The sequence below is a fragment of the Idiotropiscis lumnitzeri genome, chromosome 7 (genome assembly GCF_059441095.1).
Source record: "Idiotropiscis lumnitzeri isolate Australia: NSW breed Sydney's pygmy pipehorse chromosome 7, RoL_Ilum_1.0, whole genome shotgun sequence".
In the NCBI taxonomy this organism is placed as follows: domain Eukaryota; kingdom Metazoa; phylum Chordata; class Actinopteri; order Syngnathiformes; family Syngnathidae; genus Idiotropiscis; species Idiotropiscis lumnitzeri.
Window position 1 is genome coordinate 3,539,655 of NC_142397.1, and position 20,941 is coordinate 3,560,595.

At 45.0% G+C, this 20,941-nt stretch overlaps 2 protein-coding genes across 4 annotated transcripts; one reads left to right on the forward strand and one right to left on the reverse strand.

Annotated features, from left to right (window-relative positions):
• Window positions 1-158: 158 nt before the first annotated feature.
• On the forward strand, window positions 159-11,531 carry dhx34 (DEAH (Asp-Glu-Ala-His) box polypeptide 34). Its single transcript, XM_088300520.1, has 16 exons — window positions 159-1,231; window positions 1,937-2,251; window positions 2,784-3,041; window positions 3,226-3,328; window positions 4,214-4,431; window positions 4,746-4,920; window positions 5,154-5,347; window positions 5,562-5,663; window positions 6,347-6,616; window positions 6,762-6,935; window positions 7,010-7,112; window positions 7,925-8,022; window positions 8,175-8,426; window positions 8,505-8,696; window positions 8,993-9,137; window positions 9,896-11,531. The coding sequence occupies exons 1-16, from the start codon at window positions 545-547 to the stop codon at window positions 10,033-10,035; spliced, it is 3,426 nt and encodes a 1,141-aa protein (XP_088156646.1). The 5' UTR covers window positions 159-544; the 3' UTR covers window positions 10,036-11,531.
• spred3 (sprouty related EVH1 domain containing 3) lies at window positions 10,121-19,909 on the reverse strand. Of its 3 annotated transcripts, XR_015844231.1 has the most exons (7): window positions 19,704-19,909; window positions 17,357-17,513; window positions 16,832-17,000; window positions 16,692-16,753; window positions 15,378-15,530; window positions 13,654-14,867; window positions 10,121-13,567 (listed from the first exon to the last, which is right to left on the reverse strand). XR_015844231.1 is itself a non-coding variant. In XM_088300521.1 (6 exons), the coding sequence occupies exons 1-6, from the start codon at window positions 19,712-19,714 to the stop codon at window positions 13,866-13,868; spliced, it is 1,554 nt and encodes a 517-aa protein (XP_088156647.1). In that variant the 5' UTR covers window positions 19,715-19,909; the 3' UTR covers window positions 10,121-13,865. The 3 variants fall into 3 exon arrangements, 2 of the variants coding, with proteins under 2 accessions (XP_088156647.1, XP_088156648.1); XM_088300521.1 differs by having other exon boundaries at window positions 10,121-14,867; XM_088300522.1 differs by lacking the exon at window positions 19,704-19,909 and having other exon boundaries at window positions 10,121-14,867; window positions 15,378-15,520; window positions 17,357-17,506.
• Between the last annotated feature and the right edge of the window lie 1,032 nt (window positions 19,910-20,941).

Consider the following 20,941-nt stretch of genomic DNA (forward strand, 5'->3'; position numbering starts at 1 on the left):
TGTAGTTTTCCACAAATGTTAATTGTAGTATTTGTACGTTATACTTTTATCTTTATATCGTACTGTCGAGAGTCGTGTTTTTTTCTGCGGAACAAATTTCAGACAGAACCTTTTTAACGACGCTGTTTTCTGCCGGACAAGTCTAGGAGCCACCGGAAATTGGTCCGGTTGAGATTTTCTTCCATCCAAATTCAAAACAAGTTTGACTTTATCCGCTGGAAGAATGTGATGTTTTTATGGTTTCTGTTGAAATATATTTAATTTATATGCTAAATGACATAGCGGATGCGTAAGCTTCCATCAAATGCGTTTAAATGGAAAGGAACTTGTTTTTGCGTGATTTCTCATGTTTTGCGACTTTGTGTCATGTCAGTCGGGTCAATTTAAATCCGAATTTTAACGATACAACATGTTACTTGTGGCCGTTAGTTGAAATATTACGGGGGGAAAAGTCACTTTAACAAAATAGGGCATAACGACAAATTTACAAAGTGCAGGAAGCCGAGGGTGCATTGGCCGGTAGGAAGGGACCTAAAGGGGGACCATGGATGTTGAAGGGAGGTTTTACAATCGGACTTGGGACTGGGACAACCCGCACTGCCGGGCCCAGCTGGACGAGATTTTCTTCCGTCAGAACGACTACATTCAAGCCGGCAGCCAGGAACACAAAGATTTCTGGGCCTTCTTCGACCGCTTCCAGAGGTTCAAGTTAAAGAAGGAAATGTGTGGACCAGGTCCGAGTTTCGACGAGGACAGAAACGGAGGCCAAACGGGGTCTTTGGACCTCCCTAAGGAGTATGACGCCCGATACCGCATCAACGTGTCTCTGGTGACCAGAGATATCGAGGAGCGTCTCGGACGATCTCATCACAACCACAGCAGGCGCGAGTCTTCGGGTCCAAACTCTGAGGTGATCTCGGACTTTCGTCTGTCCTTGCTGCACTACCTGGACTTCAGTCAGCGACAAAGCTTCAGCAAGCTTGCCAAGCTCCAGCGTGAGCAGAAGAACTTGCCCATCTTCCAGTACAGGGAGCGCATCGTGGACCTGGTCAGACGAAACCCGGTGGTCGTGGTGGCAGGAGACACCGGCTGTGGCAAGTCCACTCAGGTGCCCCAGTATCTCCTGTCGGCCGGGTTCACTCAGATAGCCTGCACCCAGCCCAGACGTATCGCCTGCATCTCCTTGGCCAAGAGGGTCAGCTTTGAGAGTCTCAACCAGTATGGCTCAAAGGTTTGTGTTATTACACCCAATTAACATACACTGTTCAGTTTAAAATGGGGAAAAATCCTGTAGATGCTTTCAGGTGGCAATAGATCCAATGGCGTCAGTACTAAACAACTCCGCTATGCCATTTGACCAAGGCAGAGCGATTGAGAAAACGGTATACCCCTCTCTGGTACTATCTCATGCCTCTAATTTAAGTTTAAACTATTATTTCTTAACTCGTTACAGTGAGATAAAAGTAGCCAATCAGAGACTGTCGAGATAAAAAGAGTGCTAGTTATTTAAGTCCATATAGCAACAAGAGTTAAGAAGAAGTATTTGGAAAGCTTTGTAATTTCATGTTACGTGTTAGAGGTGCCGATGTGATTTTTCACTTTGGGTCACCAGGTACCAGTAAGTTGCTTTTCTCTCATGTTTTAATTGATTGTACAGTCCAAAAAAAAATCAACAACAAACTGGTAACATTTAATTTCTGGCAATACTCCATGATTAAGTCATGGTGTGCCGTCGTGCATGCGCATTAATGAACTGGGGCCGTTTCTTTGGCTGAAGTGAGGCTATATTCAAATCCTGCTTGCAGTTTTATAACTGCATATTCTACCTTTAAAACGTGAGACTTACTCTACCTTTGACTGGCACATATGTGACTTACTCCCACCTCTGATGGGTGGACAAGAAAGGGCCTCACAACACGCAGCCGTGTTTCCACAGGTGGGCTACCAAATCCGCTTTGAGACCACGCGCACCACCGCCACCAAGCTGATCTTCTTGACCGAGGGTCTCCTGCTGAGGCAGATCCAGCAGGACAAGACGCTGGAGCAGTATCAGGTGCTGATCGTGGACGAGGTGCACGAGCGCCACCTGCACGGCGACTTCCTGCTGGGTGTGCTGCGCTCGCTGCTGGCCGATCGGCCCGCCGACCTGCGGCTCATCCTCATGTCGGCCACCATCAACATCAAGCTATTCTCCGATTACTTCGGCGGCGCTCCTGTGCTGCAGGTGCCGGGCAGGCTCTTCCCCATACAGGTAAGCCTACATGCTCAAATCAGACTCGAAAGTGTCGGGCATTTTGACGAGTAATTAATTAATTAATTTATTTTTTGACAATCAAGCAATAAATTATTATACATTTCAAAACTTTTTATCATTTTATTCCAATGTAAATGCGCAAGTTTGAACATATTTTAATTCAATTCAACACAAAGAATATTTAGTTATTGAATTGGGTTGTGTTGGGGTTTAGAAGCTGAAATTCCAAATATTTGGACAATTTTTATTAAACAAGATCTAACAACTCATCAATTATCAAAGTAATTATTGTTGAATTTTATGATCAATTAGTTAATCAATTAATCATTGCACCCCACCTCATTTTACTAGATTATGGTAATTGATTTGAATTGTAGTTGATTTGAATTCAATTCACAATTATTACTTCGGTTGTCCTTTCTCTCAACCAGCATAAGCGCTCCAGATGCGCATCTATATTTTTTCCTCTCTAAATTAGTCCTCCATCTGGTTCTCAAGAAAGTAAAAAGTGCCTGAATAATTCATTCAGGTGATCTATCAGCCCATTCCCCCCGAAGAGCAGACGTCGTCCCGCACAGAGAAGCTGGAGCCGCGGCCGTACCTGCGCATCCTGCAGGGCATCGACCAGCGCTACCCGCCGGAGGAGCGCGGTGACCTGCTGGTCTTCCTGAGCGGCGTGGCCGAGATTGGCGCTATCCAGGAGGCGTGTCAAGTGTACGCCACGCACACGCGCCGCTGGATCGTGTTGCCGCTGCACAGCACGCTCTCGCTGGCCCAGCAGGACAAGGTACAGACACCATTTTGAAGCCAGATAACGGACTTCTTATATGTGCCCGATTTTGTATTGTACTGCCCCCTGTTGGTCAAATGTGTGCACAACAGAAGGAGACGCTCAATGTCCTGTCTGATTATTTTTTGTTTTCTTTCGAGTGCTATTTTTTGCTTTATTTGCCCATATGTTTTTGGTGTAGGTGTTTGACATTGCGCCCCCTGGTGTGAGGAAGTGCATCATCTCCACCAACATCGCAGAGACCTCAGTCACCATAGATGGCGTGCGCTTTGTTGTGGACTCAGGTAGGCTGAAGTGGGAAAAGTATTCACATAAAAGAAGACTTGGGTGCTAGAGGTACTGATACCACTACTCGTACGCATATGCTACACTTAAGTAAAAATATAGAAACTTATAAAGTGAACTGTAAAAAAAAAAAAATTAAACAAAATCTGAGTGGAAGTACTGATCCGACTCATTTAAGTAAAAGTAAAAAAGTACATACAGTAATACCCCGCTACTTCGCGGTTCACCTTTCGCGGGTTCAGTGCTTCGCGGGTCTAAAAAATATTCAAAAATTAAAAACTTTTTTGCCCGGGCACGATGGGGGCTCTCCATTCGCTCTGCTCCGCGGGGGCATTGTAGTTTCGCCGAGCGGCACGACGGGGCGCTGGAGCGGTTAGACGGCCGGCGAGCGCCGAAGAAGAGCGTGGGCGAAGAGGAGAGTGGACGAAGAAGAGCACGTTCCCCCGGGCACGATCGGGGGCGACGTTTCGCGCGGTTCGGACCGTACCAGAGCTCCGGCCGGCGTGCGTGGCAGTTAAGCCGAAGAGGAGCACCTTCCGCCCGGGCACGTATTCTATATGGTGTACTGTATACAGGGGGGTATACTGTAGTATACCTGTATAGTTTTTTTTAAGCATTTTTGAAGGTGCACCGCTACTTCGCGGATTTTCAGTTTTCGCGGGTGGTCTCGGTCCCCATTAACCGCGATAACCGGGGTATTACAGTACTCACATACTCAGTCTAATTTATTTAACCGCAAAAAAAAGTTTAATGGCAGTTCCCTACAATAGATGTTAATTTATTGTTTATTATTATTATCATTATATAATATTTTTCTGTTTAGTATAATGCACAGATTATTAAAAAAAAAAAAGATATTGTAATTAAGGATTATTTTTGCACAGGCAAGGTGAAGGAGATGAGTTTCGACCCCAAGGCCAAGATGCAGCGTCTCCAGGAGTTTTGGATCAGCCGAGCCAGCTCGGAGCAGAGAAAGGGCCGCGCCGGTCGCACGGGTCCTGGCGTGTGCTACCGCCTCTATGCCGAGTCCGACTACGATGCCTTCGCCTCCTACCCCGTGCCTGAAATCCATCGGGTGGCGCTGGACTCTCTGGTTCTGCAGGTGTGCAAAATACTGACTTGACAGTCAACCGTATTTTTTTTCTATTTTTTTCTTCATACAGTGGCCGACAGTGGAATTACACCAAAAAATAAACAGGCGGCAAAAAAAAAAATCTGCAAACCTGCAACACAAGATGGAGGGGGTTGGGGGTTACACAGTATATTAATGGTTTGCATTATTAATATTGTTTATTATAAAAAATGGGATTTGGAGTCAATTACGACAGAGCTTCTGTGGGAAAACTGCAAATAGTTTCGGGTTCACTGTACTTTGTTTATTCCGAGTCTATCTGACTGTGTTTGTTTGCCCTCCAGATGAAGAGCATGGGACTAGGTGATCCACTTTCATTTGTCTTCATCGATCCTCCACCGGCCGCCAGCATCCAGACCGCCATTACCTACCTCAAGGAGCAGGGGGCGCTTGACCACCGGTGCGAGCTGACCACCATCGGGAGTGTGCTGGCCCAGCTTCCTGTTGACGTTGTAATCGGTAGCGACATTTCTCTTGTGCCATACACCCCCACTAAGACCGTAGGGAACCCTTCAACCCCAATTTTCAAAGAAAGAATTATATAGAATTAGAATCGTTTAAAGTAACTAACCCTGAAATTTGCTTTCTCACATTTATTCAGGGTTGGATTTGAATTTTTGCAATGTCTGGCAGGGGTTCGCTGTAATCAGTACCCTCGGCACACAAGACCATTTTGTTTTTGTGTTGTCCAGGCAAGATGTTGGTCCTGGGCTCGTTATTCAACCTGGTGGAGCCCATGCTGACGGTAGCCGCCGCGCTCAGCGTGCAGTCGCCGTTCCTGCGCAGCTCGCAGCACAACCCCGACTGCGCCACCGCCCGCCAGCCGCTGCACTGCAACCAGGGGGACCCGTTCACGCTGCTCAACACCTTCAATGCCTGGGTGCAGGTCAGCAGATGGGGACAAATGGGAAATTTACAGAGAATATTCTCTTGTCTGGATGCCGTTAGTCTGTTCAAGTGTACCTAATAAAGTGGCCCAAGAATATGGTTTGTGATTTTCACTTAGATTAGCACAGTGTCTCATATCACTTGGTGGTCCGCGAGCGTGCCTAGTGAGTGATTTGTTCCGTGATTCTGTCTTTTGTTTTGGATGTGCAAAGGTGAAGGGCGAGAGAGGCGGCGCTTCCAGGAAGTGGTGCCGTCGGCGAGGCCTGGAGGAGCAACGTCTTTACGAGATGGTCAACCTGCGCAGACAATTTAAGGCAAGCGTCATCGTGAACGTCAATGCCATAAAAAAATATTTGCCCCTTGTTGATTTAGTTGTTATTTTTTGTTTTTGTTATGCGTCATCAAGCTAATTTTAATATCCCTCAAAGGCCGCTCAAAATTAAGTTTTATTTTTTGGGGGGGGGATCAAAACCTATATGGCCTCATGTGAAGAAGTAATTTCTCCCTAACCCTTGTGCCATAACTGAAATAAACCATCTGATGGTGAGTCTTTTGTATCACTGTGGAGAATTTGTATCCAGTCTCCCATCACGTAATTGTTTTAACTCAGTAATAGTGGTGAGTTTTTGATCATGAACAACCCGTTTAAGGGCAAACCATAGCATCTTAAATGGATTTGATTCCCAACTTTGACGTCCATAACGTCAGTTATTTTGGGCCATGTGTGGAATTGGCCGGATGTGCGCCTGCAGCTTTTTCTAGTGTTCGTCCAGGTCGTGAAGGCATTAAGCGACCCCACGCTATCACACTGCCTGCACCATATTTGGCGTGACATTCTTTGTCAAATGCGTAATTTTTACGCCCCATTTTGTCTTTGAATTGGTTTGATGATCTGAGATATTTTAGTGTGGTAAATATGCAAAAAAAATCAGAAATCGAGCAAGGGGGGGAAATACTCTGCCTATGCTTTGACTCACTATTTAAGTCACGTCCCCAGGAGCTGCTGAAGAGCCACAGCCTGCTGGAGGCGGAGACTGACGACGACAATCGCGGCGACCGGCAGCAGCGGCGTGAGAATTTGAGAGAGAGGAAGAAGCTTCATCAGATGAAGAGAGATCACGAGCAGCAGGAGGGCACCAAGCGGAAAGTCCTCAAAATGGAAGAGGGCCAGGAAGGGGAGTTCTCCTCCGGATCTGACACGGAGGAAGCAGGACGAGGACGAAGCAGGAAGAAGAAGGACAAGGACGGAGCTCATGTGGATATCCAGGTAACAGACCACGCAAGTCCTAAAATTGGCCAGTCATGTGAGACTCATGTCCCTCCCACTCTGGTTGAGTCATAGTTGGTAGAAATACAAATAACAAAAGTTTTGGGTGTCAAGTCCAGACGTCTGTTGGCGCGTCTTCCAACAGGAAGTGAAATTCAAGCTGCGCCACAACGTGTCGGCGCTTCAGGACGCCGTCAACGCCAGCCAGGATCTGTCATCCCGCCAGCAAGCTCTCCTTAAGCTTCTTCTGTGCCGGGGTCTCTACCCTCAGCTGGCTCTACCCGACGAGCACAACGGCACCCGCAAGGACACCGAGCAGGTCGAGCCCTCCGATCGCGCCGCCATCTTGTTTAGGAGTTGTCTTTAACGGCGCTGTTTGGCTCTTACGCTCAGGTGTTCCATACGAAGAATAAGCAGGGAATCGTCATCCATCCCACGAGCGTGTTTGCCAGCGACCCCGAGGTGTTACATGTGCGGGATGACGCCCGGGATGCGGGTAAGCCTCCCAAACAGCCTCACAGGTGTAAAAACTCCACACACCCTTATAAGAGAACTCAACAATTAATCGGATTCAAGTCAACATTACAATGCAGTGGAATGGATTTTTCAAGATGATTTGGCTGCCATTAGGAAAAACAAAACAAAACCCACCAAAAGAGTTCACATGTTGAATGCTTGAAAGACTGCAAGTTTTGTAAGGTCACAACTCTAATTGAAGTAGGTAAATACCGTATTTTATAAGGCGCACCGTATTATAAGCTGCATTGTGAATGAACATTTTTGGGGAGAAATTTCCATATATAGGATGTACTGGTGTTTAAGGCGCATTACTGCACATTAAGGGGAACAAACCAGTACAGCAAATGAGTCAAACTTTATTCAACTGCAATTTGACACCATACACAATCTGATTATAAGACGCAACGTTGAATTTTGAAAAAAATAAATATATATTTTTTCATAAATTTTTATACTTTTTCATATAATTTCATGGTTCATTTTCCCTTTTTTTGTATAAGCCTAACCTTTGTGACCTGCGAAATAAGACTGAGAGTGTTAATTGTAACACAGATTTTTTTTAAATATGTGGAAAGTGGATGTTGAACATAAAAATGCATATTAAATTGCAATCAGAATATTGAGAGAGAAAAAATATCACAATTGGAATTTTTTTTTCCAAATGATTTCAGAATATACTGTTACGTGTCCCAGTCGGTCTAATTTCCTGTTCTGCGGTTATCAAAGGAAAAGATGATGATGCATTTTCAAAAACTTTTGTGTTTTCTGTTTGTGTGCCTGGACAAAAAGGACGAGACAGCAGCAAACATCAGCTGCTGGCCTTCGTCACCTTGCTGGAGACCAACAGGCCGTATTTGTCCAACTGTGTGCGTGTTCCTGCGCTGCAGGTTAGTTCGTGTTAGTTCTCGCTCTGACTCATTAGCGTCACGGAGGGTTGAAGTACACGAATATAATATTAAAACAAATTACTTTAAAAGGAGTCGTAGTATAAAAATAGACTAAATTTTGCAAACCATTTGATTATCATGTCGAAATTCAGGCTATGCTGTTGGTGGCCAACTCTCTGGACAGCAATGCCGATTGCTCCCGCCTGGTGGTGGACGGTTGGTTGGAGCTGCAGCTGAAGGTGCCCGAGGAAGCCCTCAAGGCATTGTCCACGGCGCTCATCCTCCGGGCCGAGTGGGAGCGCCTCCTGCAGGCCCAGCTGGGGCAAAGTCCCACCGCAGAGGTGTCCCAGAAGTCCATGCAGAAGTTGAGCGAGCGCCTGGTCCGCTTCTTGCTTTACACCGAGGTACCGTCATCTCTGCAAACGCGTCTATTCGAATATCACTTTTATTTTCATAGCAACTCTTCCTGTTGTCGTCTTCAGACCAACTACACCCTGCAGCGTCTCTCCGCCCTCCACACTCAGAACTTGTACGTCGGACCCCAGGCCGAGTCGGAAGTTTCGCTTGGCGCCGGTGCTGGTGTCACGCCGCTGTTTCCGGGTGCCGAGGCCAAGCCGGACCCTATCAAGGGAGGACTGCGCGTCACCAACTTCTTCACCTACAACTGTCTGACCGTAAGAGATCCCACCAAATTGTGCCATCGGACCTCAAATAAAACTTTTTGAGTATAGTGCTTTACTCTCATCTTGTGTTAATTTACAGAAATGAATCTCTATTTCATTCTTATATGACTGTTCAATTTTTTTTTTAATTATTGCTATATATATGTTTTATTATGGGGAACCTGGAACAGATTATTCCTGTTTCCGTTATTTCCAATGTGGTAAATTAACTCAAAAATAGAATTGGAAGTTAGAGGTTCCAGAGTAAACAATAGAAACCCAATATTTTTTTTTCCAATGGTGGTCAGGATTCCAGGGACCTGTACAGCGATTGCCTACGTACATTTTGGAACTGTCCCAACTGTGACCTCTACATGCCGCTGACGCCTCTGGAGCGAATGCAGCACGAGACCACCTGCAGGCCGGCAGGGGAACAACAGGAGCAAGACGAAGGTGGGCGGGCTTTAATGAACTACTTCCTTGTTTCAACTCAAAATTAACACCTTGGCATCATACCAACTTGTCTCCAAATAGTTTTTTTTTTTGTTTGTTTGTTTGTTTGTTTTTTGTTTTTGTTTTTTTTCGGCAACTTGGGGTGAAACGAATCCTCAAATTACTGATATAGCATTATCATTAGCAACAAGTGCCCGGCTAGTAGCTCAACAGCTGTTCCCTGAATTACTTTTTATTTTATTTTATTTTATTTTATTTTTTATTTATTTTTTTTTTATTTTCTCGTAGTGCACCTGCTATGTTTAAAGAAAGGGAATGTTCCCTAAATTGCACTTTGGGTTTTTTTTTTCAATATGAAAAAAAATAACCTAAATAAAACCAAGTTCTCATTTATTTTATAAGACAATTTTGCTCATTAATTCATTTTAAGAAAACATTTTGCTCAAAATCTCTGGCAGGATACTTTATTTTACACACTGTACCACGTATAAAATAAATAATGTATCCTGCGTTCTTAAATCCTATTTTATTTTGTTGTTGTTTATTTAGGCATAATGTTTTATAAAATAAGTCATCGTTTTGTATAGTTAGTTTTTATTTTCTCGGTGAGCTGCAAAACAATCCTGTCAATGACTCAAAATCTGTGATTGACTTATGCGATCTGTTACACAACTATTTGTTCGTATCCGGTGTGCACAACATACTGAGATTTCTTTATTTAAATATTATTTGGTGTGTGTGTATTTTTTTTTCCTTAGGGACGGATGTGTTAAAGCCAAGCTCGTCTTCCTCCAGTCTGTGCCGAGTCTACCAATGCGACGTTTGCGACCAAGACTTGACGCTCACATCCACGGAGATCCTCAAGCACAAACGGCAGCACATGTTCTCCGTTAAGTAGCTCATTCAACTTATTGCTTCACTTTCCGAAAGCGATCACGGTGTCATTGAGGCCGACAAGTGAACTTCAAGCGAGAGAAGGAGCGTTTAAAATATAGAGTGAGGGTTTAATAATGATACAAACCCACGATATGTAACACCTCAAAGCAGCACATTGGCACAAAGTCAGAAGTAAGACAGCACGGAAGATAAAAACCTGCCTCAAGGGAGAAACAAAACCAAGAAACAAAAAAAAAATTGAATCAGAATAAATATCGCAATAAATAAATAATAAAACAGGTCATATTTCATTAATTACTTTGAAACTCATAATAATAAATACATTTGGAAATATGCACATTGGCAGAAAAAAAATACAGAGTTACTCAGGTAAATCATAAGGTATTGATTACTCAAATCAAAAGGCACATTTATTAAGATGTAAGAACGGGCAGGGGGCCTGCGAGAGTGTGTGGACGGGAACGCCATCTGCGTGTGTGAAGCGGAAGTAACAAACGTTTGTACGTGCGTCTGTGTGTGTGTGTGTGTGTGTGCGCGCGCGTGTGTGCACGATGGCTTCTTTTTACGGCTTTGGTCCATCTGCGTCTTCAAGTCAGCCAGTGGACGTGTATGTGTGTGTGTGTGTGTGCGCGCGCGCGTGTTTGTGGGGAAGGTTGGGGACTGGCAGTTTAGTTTCCCTGGAGGAAATTATTTGTGAATTTGTTGTTGTTGTTGTTGTTGTGATGAGTTGATTCACTCAAAAAGTGTCGCAGGATCAACTGTTCCATGGCGGGTCTCAACTAATTCGAATGGACCGAATTGTGGTTCTGTTCCGTTTTGTGGAGTGAGAGAGAGTGAAAGAACTTTCCGGAACCATCTCTGAACGCAGTTTTCATTTTCAAGACTTTGCAGCTGCGAAGGAGATTAAAGTAAGAAAAAAAATGCACAGTGGCTATATTTACGCGACTGTGATTTGTACGGGAATATTCATGCCAATCGCCAGGTTTAGATGAATCATATTTGTTCTGAGCAAAAAAGATCTTATGCAAATAAAGTCGTAATCGTTACATGAACAAAGATATCTTTTGTTCTGTTTACTCAAACGTCAGCTCTTGTGTTGGGGCGCCGATGCAGCCTGTTTGCGACGTCTGAAAGAGGCTAAAAAGCAGTTTGGTACTTCCTGCATTTTATTCCGTCTTGGTCATAAAAAGTCTTTTGGACTGAATGGTGAAAATGTGACAATTGTGTCATCTCAATATATCAGAATATACTGTTCCACTAGTTCAACTAAAAAAAGTGAAAGTTTATTATGCAGATTTAATACATAAAGAATGAAGTATTTCAGGAGTTTATATTTTTGTTGTTGTCAAGTTTTATCAGAAGTCCGCATTCTGGATCATATTTTGCGTTTAATATGTCAAAAAAATATATCTTCTAGTCCCGTAAATATAGCCAGTATCCGCAAAGTGGACCACAATGTGGAAATGTGGCAGTAAAAAAAAAACTAAAAACTTTCAAGTAGCAGCTCGTATGTCTCTCTCAAAGCTCAAACGAAGCCGCCATTTGCTCAATTGAATGCAATGTGAAATATAAATATCATGTTTATTATTGTGGTCAAATTGTTTGGCGATAGCAACGATTCCCAACCACTGCGTACACAAGTGTGAGAAATCACGTGTGTGCCAATTTCAATCAATTGGTCCTAAAATGTACATTTATTCTACAAATAATGTATTTTTGTTCATCTCGCTATGATGGAGATGTATAGTGACAGGTAGAACAACGACATGCTCTTCCACTAGTTAAGGTCCAATTAACTTGCCTTTCATGTACTAGAATAATCACATTGGGTTCAAGTATGCGTCTCACACCGAGTCAGTCAATTTGTGGGTAAACTTGAGACAAATTATATTTGCGGATTGGCATTTTATTCAAGCAATAAAAGTGGTACTTTGGCGCCATCTTGAAGCCTCTTAATGCCCAAAAATGTGTTTTAAGGAGCCTCATTTGGACAAAAGTAACACCCTGCCGCCATTTTGCGGAATCTTTCTGCCAGGAATTGATGTTGAAGTGAATTGAAGAATTTCATTTAGACAAAAGTAGTACTTTGCCGTCATCGCCATCACATAAGGACATTTTAAAGCTTTTTCCAGGGGAATAAGTTACTTGTGTATTTTTCTTTTTTCACAGCAGGGCTCGTGCCCTCTTTCCACTGAAAGCAGTAGAGAGCTGGATATACTTTTTGTGCCATTTTTGTTTCATTGTAGTGACATTTATTTATTTATTTTTTTAGTTTGGCTCATTAAAGGTTGAGAAGCACTGCTTTCTAAGAGCTCTTGCACTTAATCTCATTCGATTCTGTGGGAGGAGCTAATGTTGCGGCCTCTTTCCTATTGGTCACAATAACACATGACAGTAGTCGGTTACCACACTTTTCTCCTAACGTGACGTACAAAAATACTCTTTAAATACATTGTTCATTGCACTTGTTTTTGTTTTTTTTTCGTTTGTTTGTTTTATTTTTTTAAATCTTTTGCGTGGCGGCATTAACGCGTCCACCGATTAGGTTAGTAGTGTTTCTCTCGGCGAGGTGGCGAGGTGATGGAGGGATGTGAAAGTGTTTTAACACGCATTCCTTTTCGTCGTTACGGCTAGCGGTTGTCATTTCTACTTTCCCTTTTACGAATAATTGTCCTCATGCATTTGTCGACATTTTCTCCAAAGCTCGCTCTCGTGTGTTTTTTATTTATTATTTTTTTTTTTTTATTTCGGCTGTGAGGTAATTTCGGAGGTAAAGGGCAACATCTGTCAGTACTACACAGACTAACACCAAACCCCTGGACGACCTCCTGTGAATTTGTGTGTGCCATTGTGGGGGGGGGGGGTGGGGGGACTCATTGTCACATTTAATTAATAAAATATACCAATTACAGACACTCCCCGACTTATGAACATTTTTGACATATGAACACAAAACTTTTTTTTTTTTTTTTTTTAATACTTCCGTAAGTCAAAATGTTGAGTTGCGCAATTTCAGTGTAGTACGACGTTTCAACACTATCTGAGCTGGGCAGCACTTAAGCGAGGCAAGAGAGGGTTCACCGTATGTTTGAGCGTCGGGAGCCCAACATGGAGACCCCAATGCTACCAATGTACTTATGATGAGACGTTAGAGAAAAAACTGTGTAAATTTCTTGCCTTGGATAATTTTTTCAGACCATTATTGCCTTCTATCTGACTGCCAAAAAAAGTGTAGAGTTGGCAACCTTCTCGTCCGATTAAGATCATTTTGTCAGAGCTTTTTCTCTGTTCAACGTCGCCGTTTTTGGATGATCATTTTTTTTCTTGATGCCATTCCTGACTTCATGCCATCCGAGATCAAATTGTGTCATCTTGTTGCCAATGAACAATGTTGAAGTGAATTTAGGAGTTTCATTTTGGTAAACTTTGTGCTTTGCTGCCATCTTATTAACCTTTTCAGAATGTTCATCACTCACATTTTCGCTAATCGCGGCGAGCAGCCACTTGTCACTTGTTCATAGGTTGGGGAGTGTCTGATAAAATAAAAAAATAAAAATAATAATATGTATTTTTTTCCCATTCTAAACGGACATTTCAAAACAGCGTACACATTACCCACCCTCGTCCTTGCGTCTCGGGTCACCAACTGGACGTCGGTGTAGATCCACAATGAAAGGCTCCGTGAAAGGTGGTCTGAGTGCGATGCACCCCCCCGTCCAAGAAGGCCCCCGGGTTGAAAAGAGAGAGAGCGGAATGCAGTGGAAGGCCATGGGGGGGGCGTTGGAGGGTCACATCGGCGACCCCTCATCTCTTCCCACCCCGAACCTGGTCTCATCGGACCGCCTTGTGCTTTCCCCCGCAGCAGCCGCACCGCTCGCCGCAACGCAGGCAGGCGCGCAAAGGCAGGTAGCAGCACATGCAGGGCACGAAGAGCGACAGGGCCACGAGAGCCAGCCAGCGGGCGCAACACAGGGGGTGCGGATGGCCCCCCATGGAGTCGTCGCACGAGCACGGCTCCCAGAACTCGCCCTCGGAGTCCGACATGCAGTGGTAGAGTAGGCTCTCGGCGCACCACACGCAGGTCCACTGGCGCAGGCAGTGCAGGGCCGGGTCCGGGGCGTCCCTGCAGCGGCCCCGGCCGTTCTCCGAGGCGCTGAACACAGAGCGGCAGTACACGCAGCGGGACGAGCACGATGACGACGCCTGCGGGCACGGGCTGTCGTCATCGGGGGAGATGGCGCCCGGGTCCCCGCAGGCCCCGCCGCCGCCCCTCTTACGAGTCCGTGAGCGTGGCGTGGCCAGGGAGGTGTGGATGCAGCAGGGCGAGGGGGAGCCTTTGCCGGTCTCCTGGGGGGAGCCGGCCCCTGAGGACACACCGGACACAGCGTTGGGGATGGACATGCAGGTGGGCGAAGACGAGGACAGACGCTGGGCCGCCTTGCTGTCCAGACTCACTGTGACGTCGCATCCCCCCGTGCCCATCCCGGACATCTCCTTCTCGAAGCGGACCACGCACAGCTCGGATTTGTCCTGCAGGCTCCCTCCGCTACCTACAACCACACCTCCGGTCAGCCCCCCAACCATAGTCCTGGTGGTCCCCGCTCGTCGATAGTCCTCGTATCCTCTGGACCCCCACAGATCCTTGCAGGGATCCACGCTGCGCAGGTCGCCCTCCTCCAGCAGGGAAATGGTGGGCGAGAGGGGGGACAATGGCGACGAGGCCGGTGGGCCCACGGGAGGGGACGGAGGGGCCGGAGGCTGAGGCGGCGGCGATGGGGGATTCAAGGCGGTGGTCATTTGCGAGAGCTGGTGTTGTCCCGGCCTGGCGTGGATCTGCAGACGATATAGAGTTACAGAGTCAGGAAGAGAACAGCCTGCTGCTGCTGGGTTTTTATATCGCGTCTCAATTGGGATCAAATTTCACTTGAGTAGAGGTCACTTTCATCTTCATTTCACTTCCTGCATGACCGCAACAAACGCAGCACTTTCAGGTGTTGGGTTACCCTGCCTACCCCAAATCCCCTTTCCATGCCCACCACCTACCAAACTTTACAGATCACATCAGTCTTAACTCTACCTGTTTTTGAGTATCCTTGGCTACCTAAACCAGGGGTTCCCAAACCTTTTGGGTCCAGGGAGAAATTCCAAGGATAATCCTCGTGCTGTCATATTCATGACTTGTTTAATAGGAATGTGTTTAACCAAATTCACTTGAATTAAATATTTACCCATTATTGCATCCAGACTTCCACTGTCCTAGACTCCCTCCACTGATCAGGATTCAACCCTTCTGAACTGAGCAAGACCATTTAAGAACCCGACACTCAAAGCTGTCTGTCCTACCTGGGCAGGTGTCTGTGTGGTAACGCCGGATGTAAACGCGAACTCCTCGGTCCGCACGAAGCAGGTGGCGGACGACTCGCTGGTCACGATGGTGATGGGCTTGGGTAGCATTTCCTTCCTGCTGTTGGACGACGACTCGCTGCCTGTATGGGACTGGCAGAGGTCGCACATCATCCCGTGATTCAACACTTCAAAATCTTGAAGGGGATCCATTAGCTTGTCACTGGGGGTGGTACCTTAAAATATTCTACCTTTGTTGTTTTTGTAGACACCAGGTACAAACAGTTACCGTGGAGTCTACTAGTGCATATGAAAATAGACAGTGCCTAAGTGCACTTCTTCATTGTAGGGATTCGATAATCTGTCCCTTGGTTGGTCCTTTCATACCCTTGACGTTTAACATTCATCAACATACTTGTACCTTTTTGGATGTGGAAAAGGTACAAACCGTTACCTGAGAGTCCAATACTTTAAACCTCAGTGGTACCTAGCGTATTTTTCTAGGGCTGCAGTGTCTTGTTTCCAGGGTTGTACCCTCAAAAGGTTCTACTCACTTGACATTACCAGTTTCTTTTCATTCCTGTACCATTTTTTGGACCTAGAAAAGGTACAAACAGCTAGAGTCCACAGGGGTACAGTAGCAAAGACTCTACCTTAAAATAGACACCCCAGTTTCATGGGGGTCAGGGTCTCATCCTGTCCTTGACTGGTATCCTTAAAATGTTCTACTATAGACTTGCACCTGCGCCATTTTGGACCCGAAACAGGTACAGACCTTGGAGACCTACAAAGAACATTAGTCAAGCTGTACCAGACCTAAGGTGTCTTCTTTCTGGGGTGGTCCCCTCAAAGTTTCTACGATTGTATACCCTTAACTTGATTTATTCAGTTTGGGAAAATACCCGTCCCTTTATGGACCTGGAAAAGGTACAAACACTAAGACCACTTGAGGGCGTGAACATAAAATGGAAGGTGTATGCTTTATCGGGTTGGAGTCCAATCCTGTCCCAGATTTTGAAAGGTTCTGCTTTTACACCGGTGAGTTTTACAGTTTGGGAACGTACAGTACCTGTGCCTTTCTAAAACTTTCTAAATGGTGAAGTGAACAAGAACATGCCAACCTGTACTGTACTCTAAAATGGACTCTAGGTGTATGACTATTTCATGGGGTCCTTTCCAAATCTCCCGTCAGGTAGTCTACCATTTTAGGAACATGCACAAGTACCATATGGGTAATTTGGGTACTATGCACCTTAAAGGAAATAAATGGACTTCTGTTTGGAACTGGAACCAAAAAACAACTTGGATACTCACAGCTTGACCGTCGTCCTCGGTGTCTGCTTCCTCCGGCGTGGATGACGAGGGCGAATCCGAGCCTGAAATTTGTCAGAGGAGAGTTGTTTCGACTGTTTGACCCCCGCTGTGTGCTCTAGCTTGGCGGCGTGCGCGCCCACCTCGGTCCAGCTTGTCGATGATGGCCTGCAGACCTTTCTCGAAGGAGATGGCATCTGCAGGACTCTGGAAGGTCAGGCCGAACTTGCGCTCGTCCACCCGCCAGTGATGAAAGATGGGATTCACCTTGTTGTAGACCAGGCCCCTTTGCACTGCACATTCCAGCACCGGCTAAACACACACACACACACACACAAAAGTTGAATTGAGGCTTTGGAAACACTCACATGGAGTTGCTGTCGACCACAACTCCTACCCAGATGCTCACACAGAAATAAACATCCAACCTGACTCCAGTTCCTGATAACACTCTCTAGGCCACGCCCTTTTAAGGCACGCATCCAACACACTACTACAATACGTATAGAAATTATGAAACCAGTTTATTTCTTTACATTCTCTTGTGTTTTTGTACAGGGTTAGGGGTTAGGGAAATGACGTATCTATGGGGAAATGTTTAGGTCGAATGAATTATAACAGTTTGCCTCCATTCAAAATTAATTAAATCATCATCAGATTGTGCTCACCGCTCGGTCACGCAGCCTCTCCCCACGGATGACGTACTCCCTCCGCTTGTGGCCTCGGCCCTTGCATATGACCACGTGACTGAGGCCGCCCCCGCCTAGGGGCACCCAGCCGCCGCTGGAGTCGTCACGTGTCATCACCACGGCGCGAACACGCACGCTGGAGGAGGCGGGAAAAGACAACGTCAGAGAGTGCGACCATGGAGGTAGGAGTGAAATTCGTCATCTATTTAAAAACAAAATCTTCAAGGATTTATTTATATGCTTTAGGGAACCATTTATTTGGTGGACTCCGTCGGGAAGACAAGTAGAGTCTGCCCCAAATAAATTGCTCATGCTATGGATCACCGTAACATGTCGCCAACATACAACCTCAAAATAAAAGCTTGAGGAACCAATACATGAATGTCAATGCTGGGGTAGATTTTTATTTTGAAGTTGGCCCCTGCAGCACCTGGTGACTGGCTTCACTTGTCTTCCCGACTTTTTGGCTAGACTGAGTCCATTCAGTATTTATTGCTGTTGCATATTTTTTGCCACAAACATCATCCTAAAATCATGCTCAATTGCTAATAATGTTCAAAAAAAGTGAATTAATTACAATGTGATTGTATTATATGAAAAAAGGGGCTTCAAGCTGTATGATGCTCCGCCCAGTTGAACGTAGCGTCAAACTGAACAAAACAACAAAAACAATTACAGCTTGCATGTTTAAAACCACCAAAAAGCCATTTAGCTTAATGCTAACAAAATTGCAAAACTCCAAATACAATACAATACAATATAACTTTATTTATAACAAATAGCATTAGTATTGTCCGATGTTATAACCCTTAAAGCAACGGATATTTGAACACAACACGCAGACAATTTAATAATACTTAAAGACATATATTTATCCTTTGTTAAGAACAACTAACAATATGACTTCCGAGAAGGAGGAGCACAATATCCATTGAATTGGATTAGAAAATGTGTAAAAATAATGGGGTTTTTTTTTTACAATATATTTAATTATATCATTTCTGTATGTTTATATGAATTACAATGTTATGGTGACATTTTTCTTATTGGAAAATACATTTTGAAATTTTTCGATTTTGGGTTGGCTAACACAATGGCATTTTCATTTATTTCAATTGCTACTTCCTAATACCCACAAAAAGATTTTGAGTGAACTATGTAGTCCATGAACACTGTAAAAAATGTGAAAACGTGTACTCAAAATTTCGATAGTATATTAAAAAAAACTATGTATTCATATTATGAGTGTGTTTGTAGATATATATATATATATATATATATATATATATATATATATATATATATCACTATTAAGTAGGGCGGAGAGAATCTCAAGTAGATTTTTCAAAATCATTCTGCGCTATTTTACGATTTCATCGTGAAATTTACCGTCCTCCACATACAAAGCAAATCAATATATATGAATGAACCCGAACACAGCCCGTACATGCGTGCATATGTGACGTTCAAGTGCAAGATGAGAAAATGGGAAAAACGAGTGCTTCCCTAGCTCCACATCAATGAACGCCATATGCGCGCGCACTTTTTTTTTGCGTCAGGAAACATCGCGATAATTCCATCAGACGACGCTTTTATTCCCCCCGCTTCCCTCCTCCCTTCCTTTCTCCCTCCTCACTTCCATCCCGCCCTGCTACTGCAATCCATTAAGACATACATGTTGTTTTTTTATGAATGGAGCGAAAAGCAAGGCGAGGTTGCTGCTGTTTTTTCTCTTTTTTTCGGTCATAAAACGGAGCGATGGTGGGTGGGGGGGGAGATGATGAGGATGTGCGATGGGGGGTGGGGGGGAGAGAGAGAAGGGAAGGGAGGAGGGGGGAAATCGCATTTCATTCATAAAGTTTGGCTTTAAAAAATCATAATGAAAGGCCGAGACACGTTGATAAAAAGAAATCACGACGCGTCTCGCCTTGAATGGCGCGACGCTCCCTCCCTCCTCCACCTCATCCTCCCCTCCTGGAAAGACAAACTCGCCATATTTTTGCTCTTATTTTTTTTCCCCTTTTACCTCCATTATTCTGTCCTCCCTTACCATCACGTAAAGCCGTCTAGTTGTTCACATAGCACCCCATATCGTTTGGATTATTTTTTGGGGCTGCTCGTCCGGCTTGCATGTCCTTTTTCATTCATGTATAGATGACGTGTTAATGGCCGTGTAGGCGGCTTTCAGAACACCAAATAAAAGGAAGAATGCAGCAGCACACATGGATGCACGTTTGTTTGTTTGATTTTTTGGGGGGTCATGCCAGTGATAATTATTAGCACCCCAAAAGAAATCACATAGCGTTATTCATTCCGGGGGACTTACTCGCCCTCCATGGCTCTCCGTTGCCCGCTCGCCGGAGCCCACCGCGGGCTCTTCTCTCGCTCTGCTCAGCCTCCTCGCAGCAAACACACGCCGATGGGGCTCACATCGTCCCCGCATCCGCTCGCTCGCCTCTCCGCCGGGGCCTCCTCGACGTCGTCTCGGCCGATCAGGACAGGCTGGAGGTTGCAGCAGCCATTTTCCGCTGGCAGCATCCTCCCTCCCTCCCTCCCTCGGTCCCTTCCTCCCTCCCTCCCTCCCTCCTTCCTTCCTTCCTTCTCCTCTCTCTCTCTCTCTCCCGCGCTACCTGCTGCACATCCGCACTAATCATTGACAGGCTCGTGCACGCGGCGCGGCCATGTGCGGCACAGTGGGATGGATGGCAACGCGTGGAGCGGACGTGTGCGCGCGACGGGATCGATGAGGAGGATGGAGAAGGCAGCAGGACCATGGACAGCGCCGGGAAGCCACACAACAGGACGAAGGTGCTGATTTGGACAAAAGTAGGGATATGGTACACTGTGAAATCGCTCCTTCCCTCAAAGCCGCTCTTGAATCAAGCAATGTTGCTTCCTTCAGTTAAACTTTTTCTGTGTTCCTTCTAGAAACTCCTACCATCTTTCGGATCTGGTTTTTGATATGCTTCCTTTCTTCCTGCTTCCTTTCCCTCAGACCTGCTTTTCATTCATGCAGCCGTCCTTTTAGAGCCACCTTTTATCGGTACAGCTTTTCTTCCTTCAAATCAGCTTTTTTCATTCATGTTTCCATTTGTTACTTTTCTGCCTTCTGAGCTTTCCATCCTGTCCGACCTGATTTTTATTAAGCATCCTTACGTTTGTTCGCCTTTTGCAAAGACCACCTTTCGACCTTATTTCCTGTTACTTTTCTGCCATTCCATTTTCCTCCCTTATTCAGGTTATGCCTTCCTTCCGTGACTCACTTTTTATTCATGTCTTGTTTTTCTTTCGTCATACCTGTTTTTTATTTGTGCATCGCTACATTTTTCCTTAGCTTAAAATAAAATTCTGCCGACCTTTTTGAACCTGAGCTTTTAATTCATGCATCCTTCCCTCTTTCCTTGACATTTTCTGCCTACTTCCTTCCTTTGTTGCTTCCTGCCTTCATATCCACTTTTTATTCATGCAATGTCCCATACTGCTTTCTTTCTCTGACACCTTTTATCCTTAAATCCATCCTGTCTTCCTTCATTCAAAAATATCTTGGTAGACAGAACATTTTGA

Excerpts from the sequence above, each read along its gene's own strand:
- spred3 (XM_088300521.1), bottom strand. Across the intron at positions 16,754-16,831 it reads CATCGACAAGCTGGACCGAG|GCTCGGATTCGCCCTCGTCA; the intron begins GTGGGCGCGCAC and ends GACAAATTTCAG. Across the intron at positions 15,531-16,691 it reads CCGAGGACGACGGTCAAGCT|TCCCATACAGGCAGCGAGTC; the intron begins GTGAGTATCCAA and ends GACCTCTGCCAG.
- dhx34 (XM_088300520.1), top strand. The coding sequence starts at position 545 with ATGGATGTTGAAGGGAGGTTTTACAATCGGACTTGGGACTGGGACAAC. Across the intron at positions 3,042-3,225 it reads CGCTGGCCCAGCAGGACAAG|GTGTTTGACATTGCGCCCCC; the intron begins GTACAGACACCA and ends TTTTTGGTGTAG. Across the intron at positions 6,617-6,761 it reads GAGCTCATGTGGATATCCAG|GAAGTGAAATTCAAGCTGCG; the intron begins GTAACAGACCAC and ends GTCTTCCAACAG.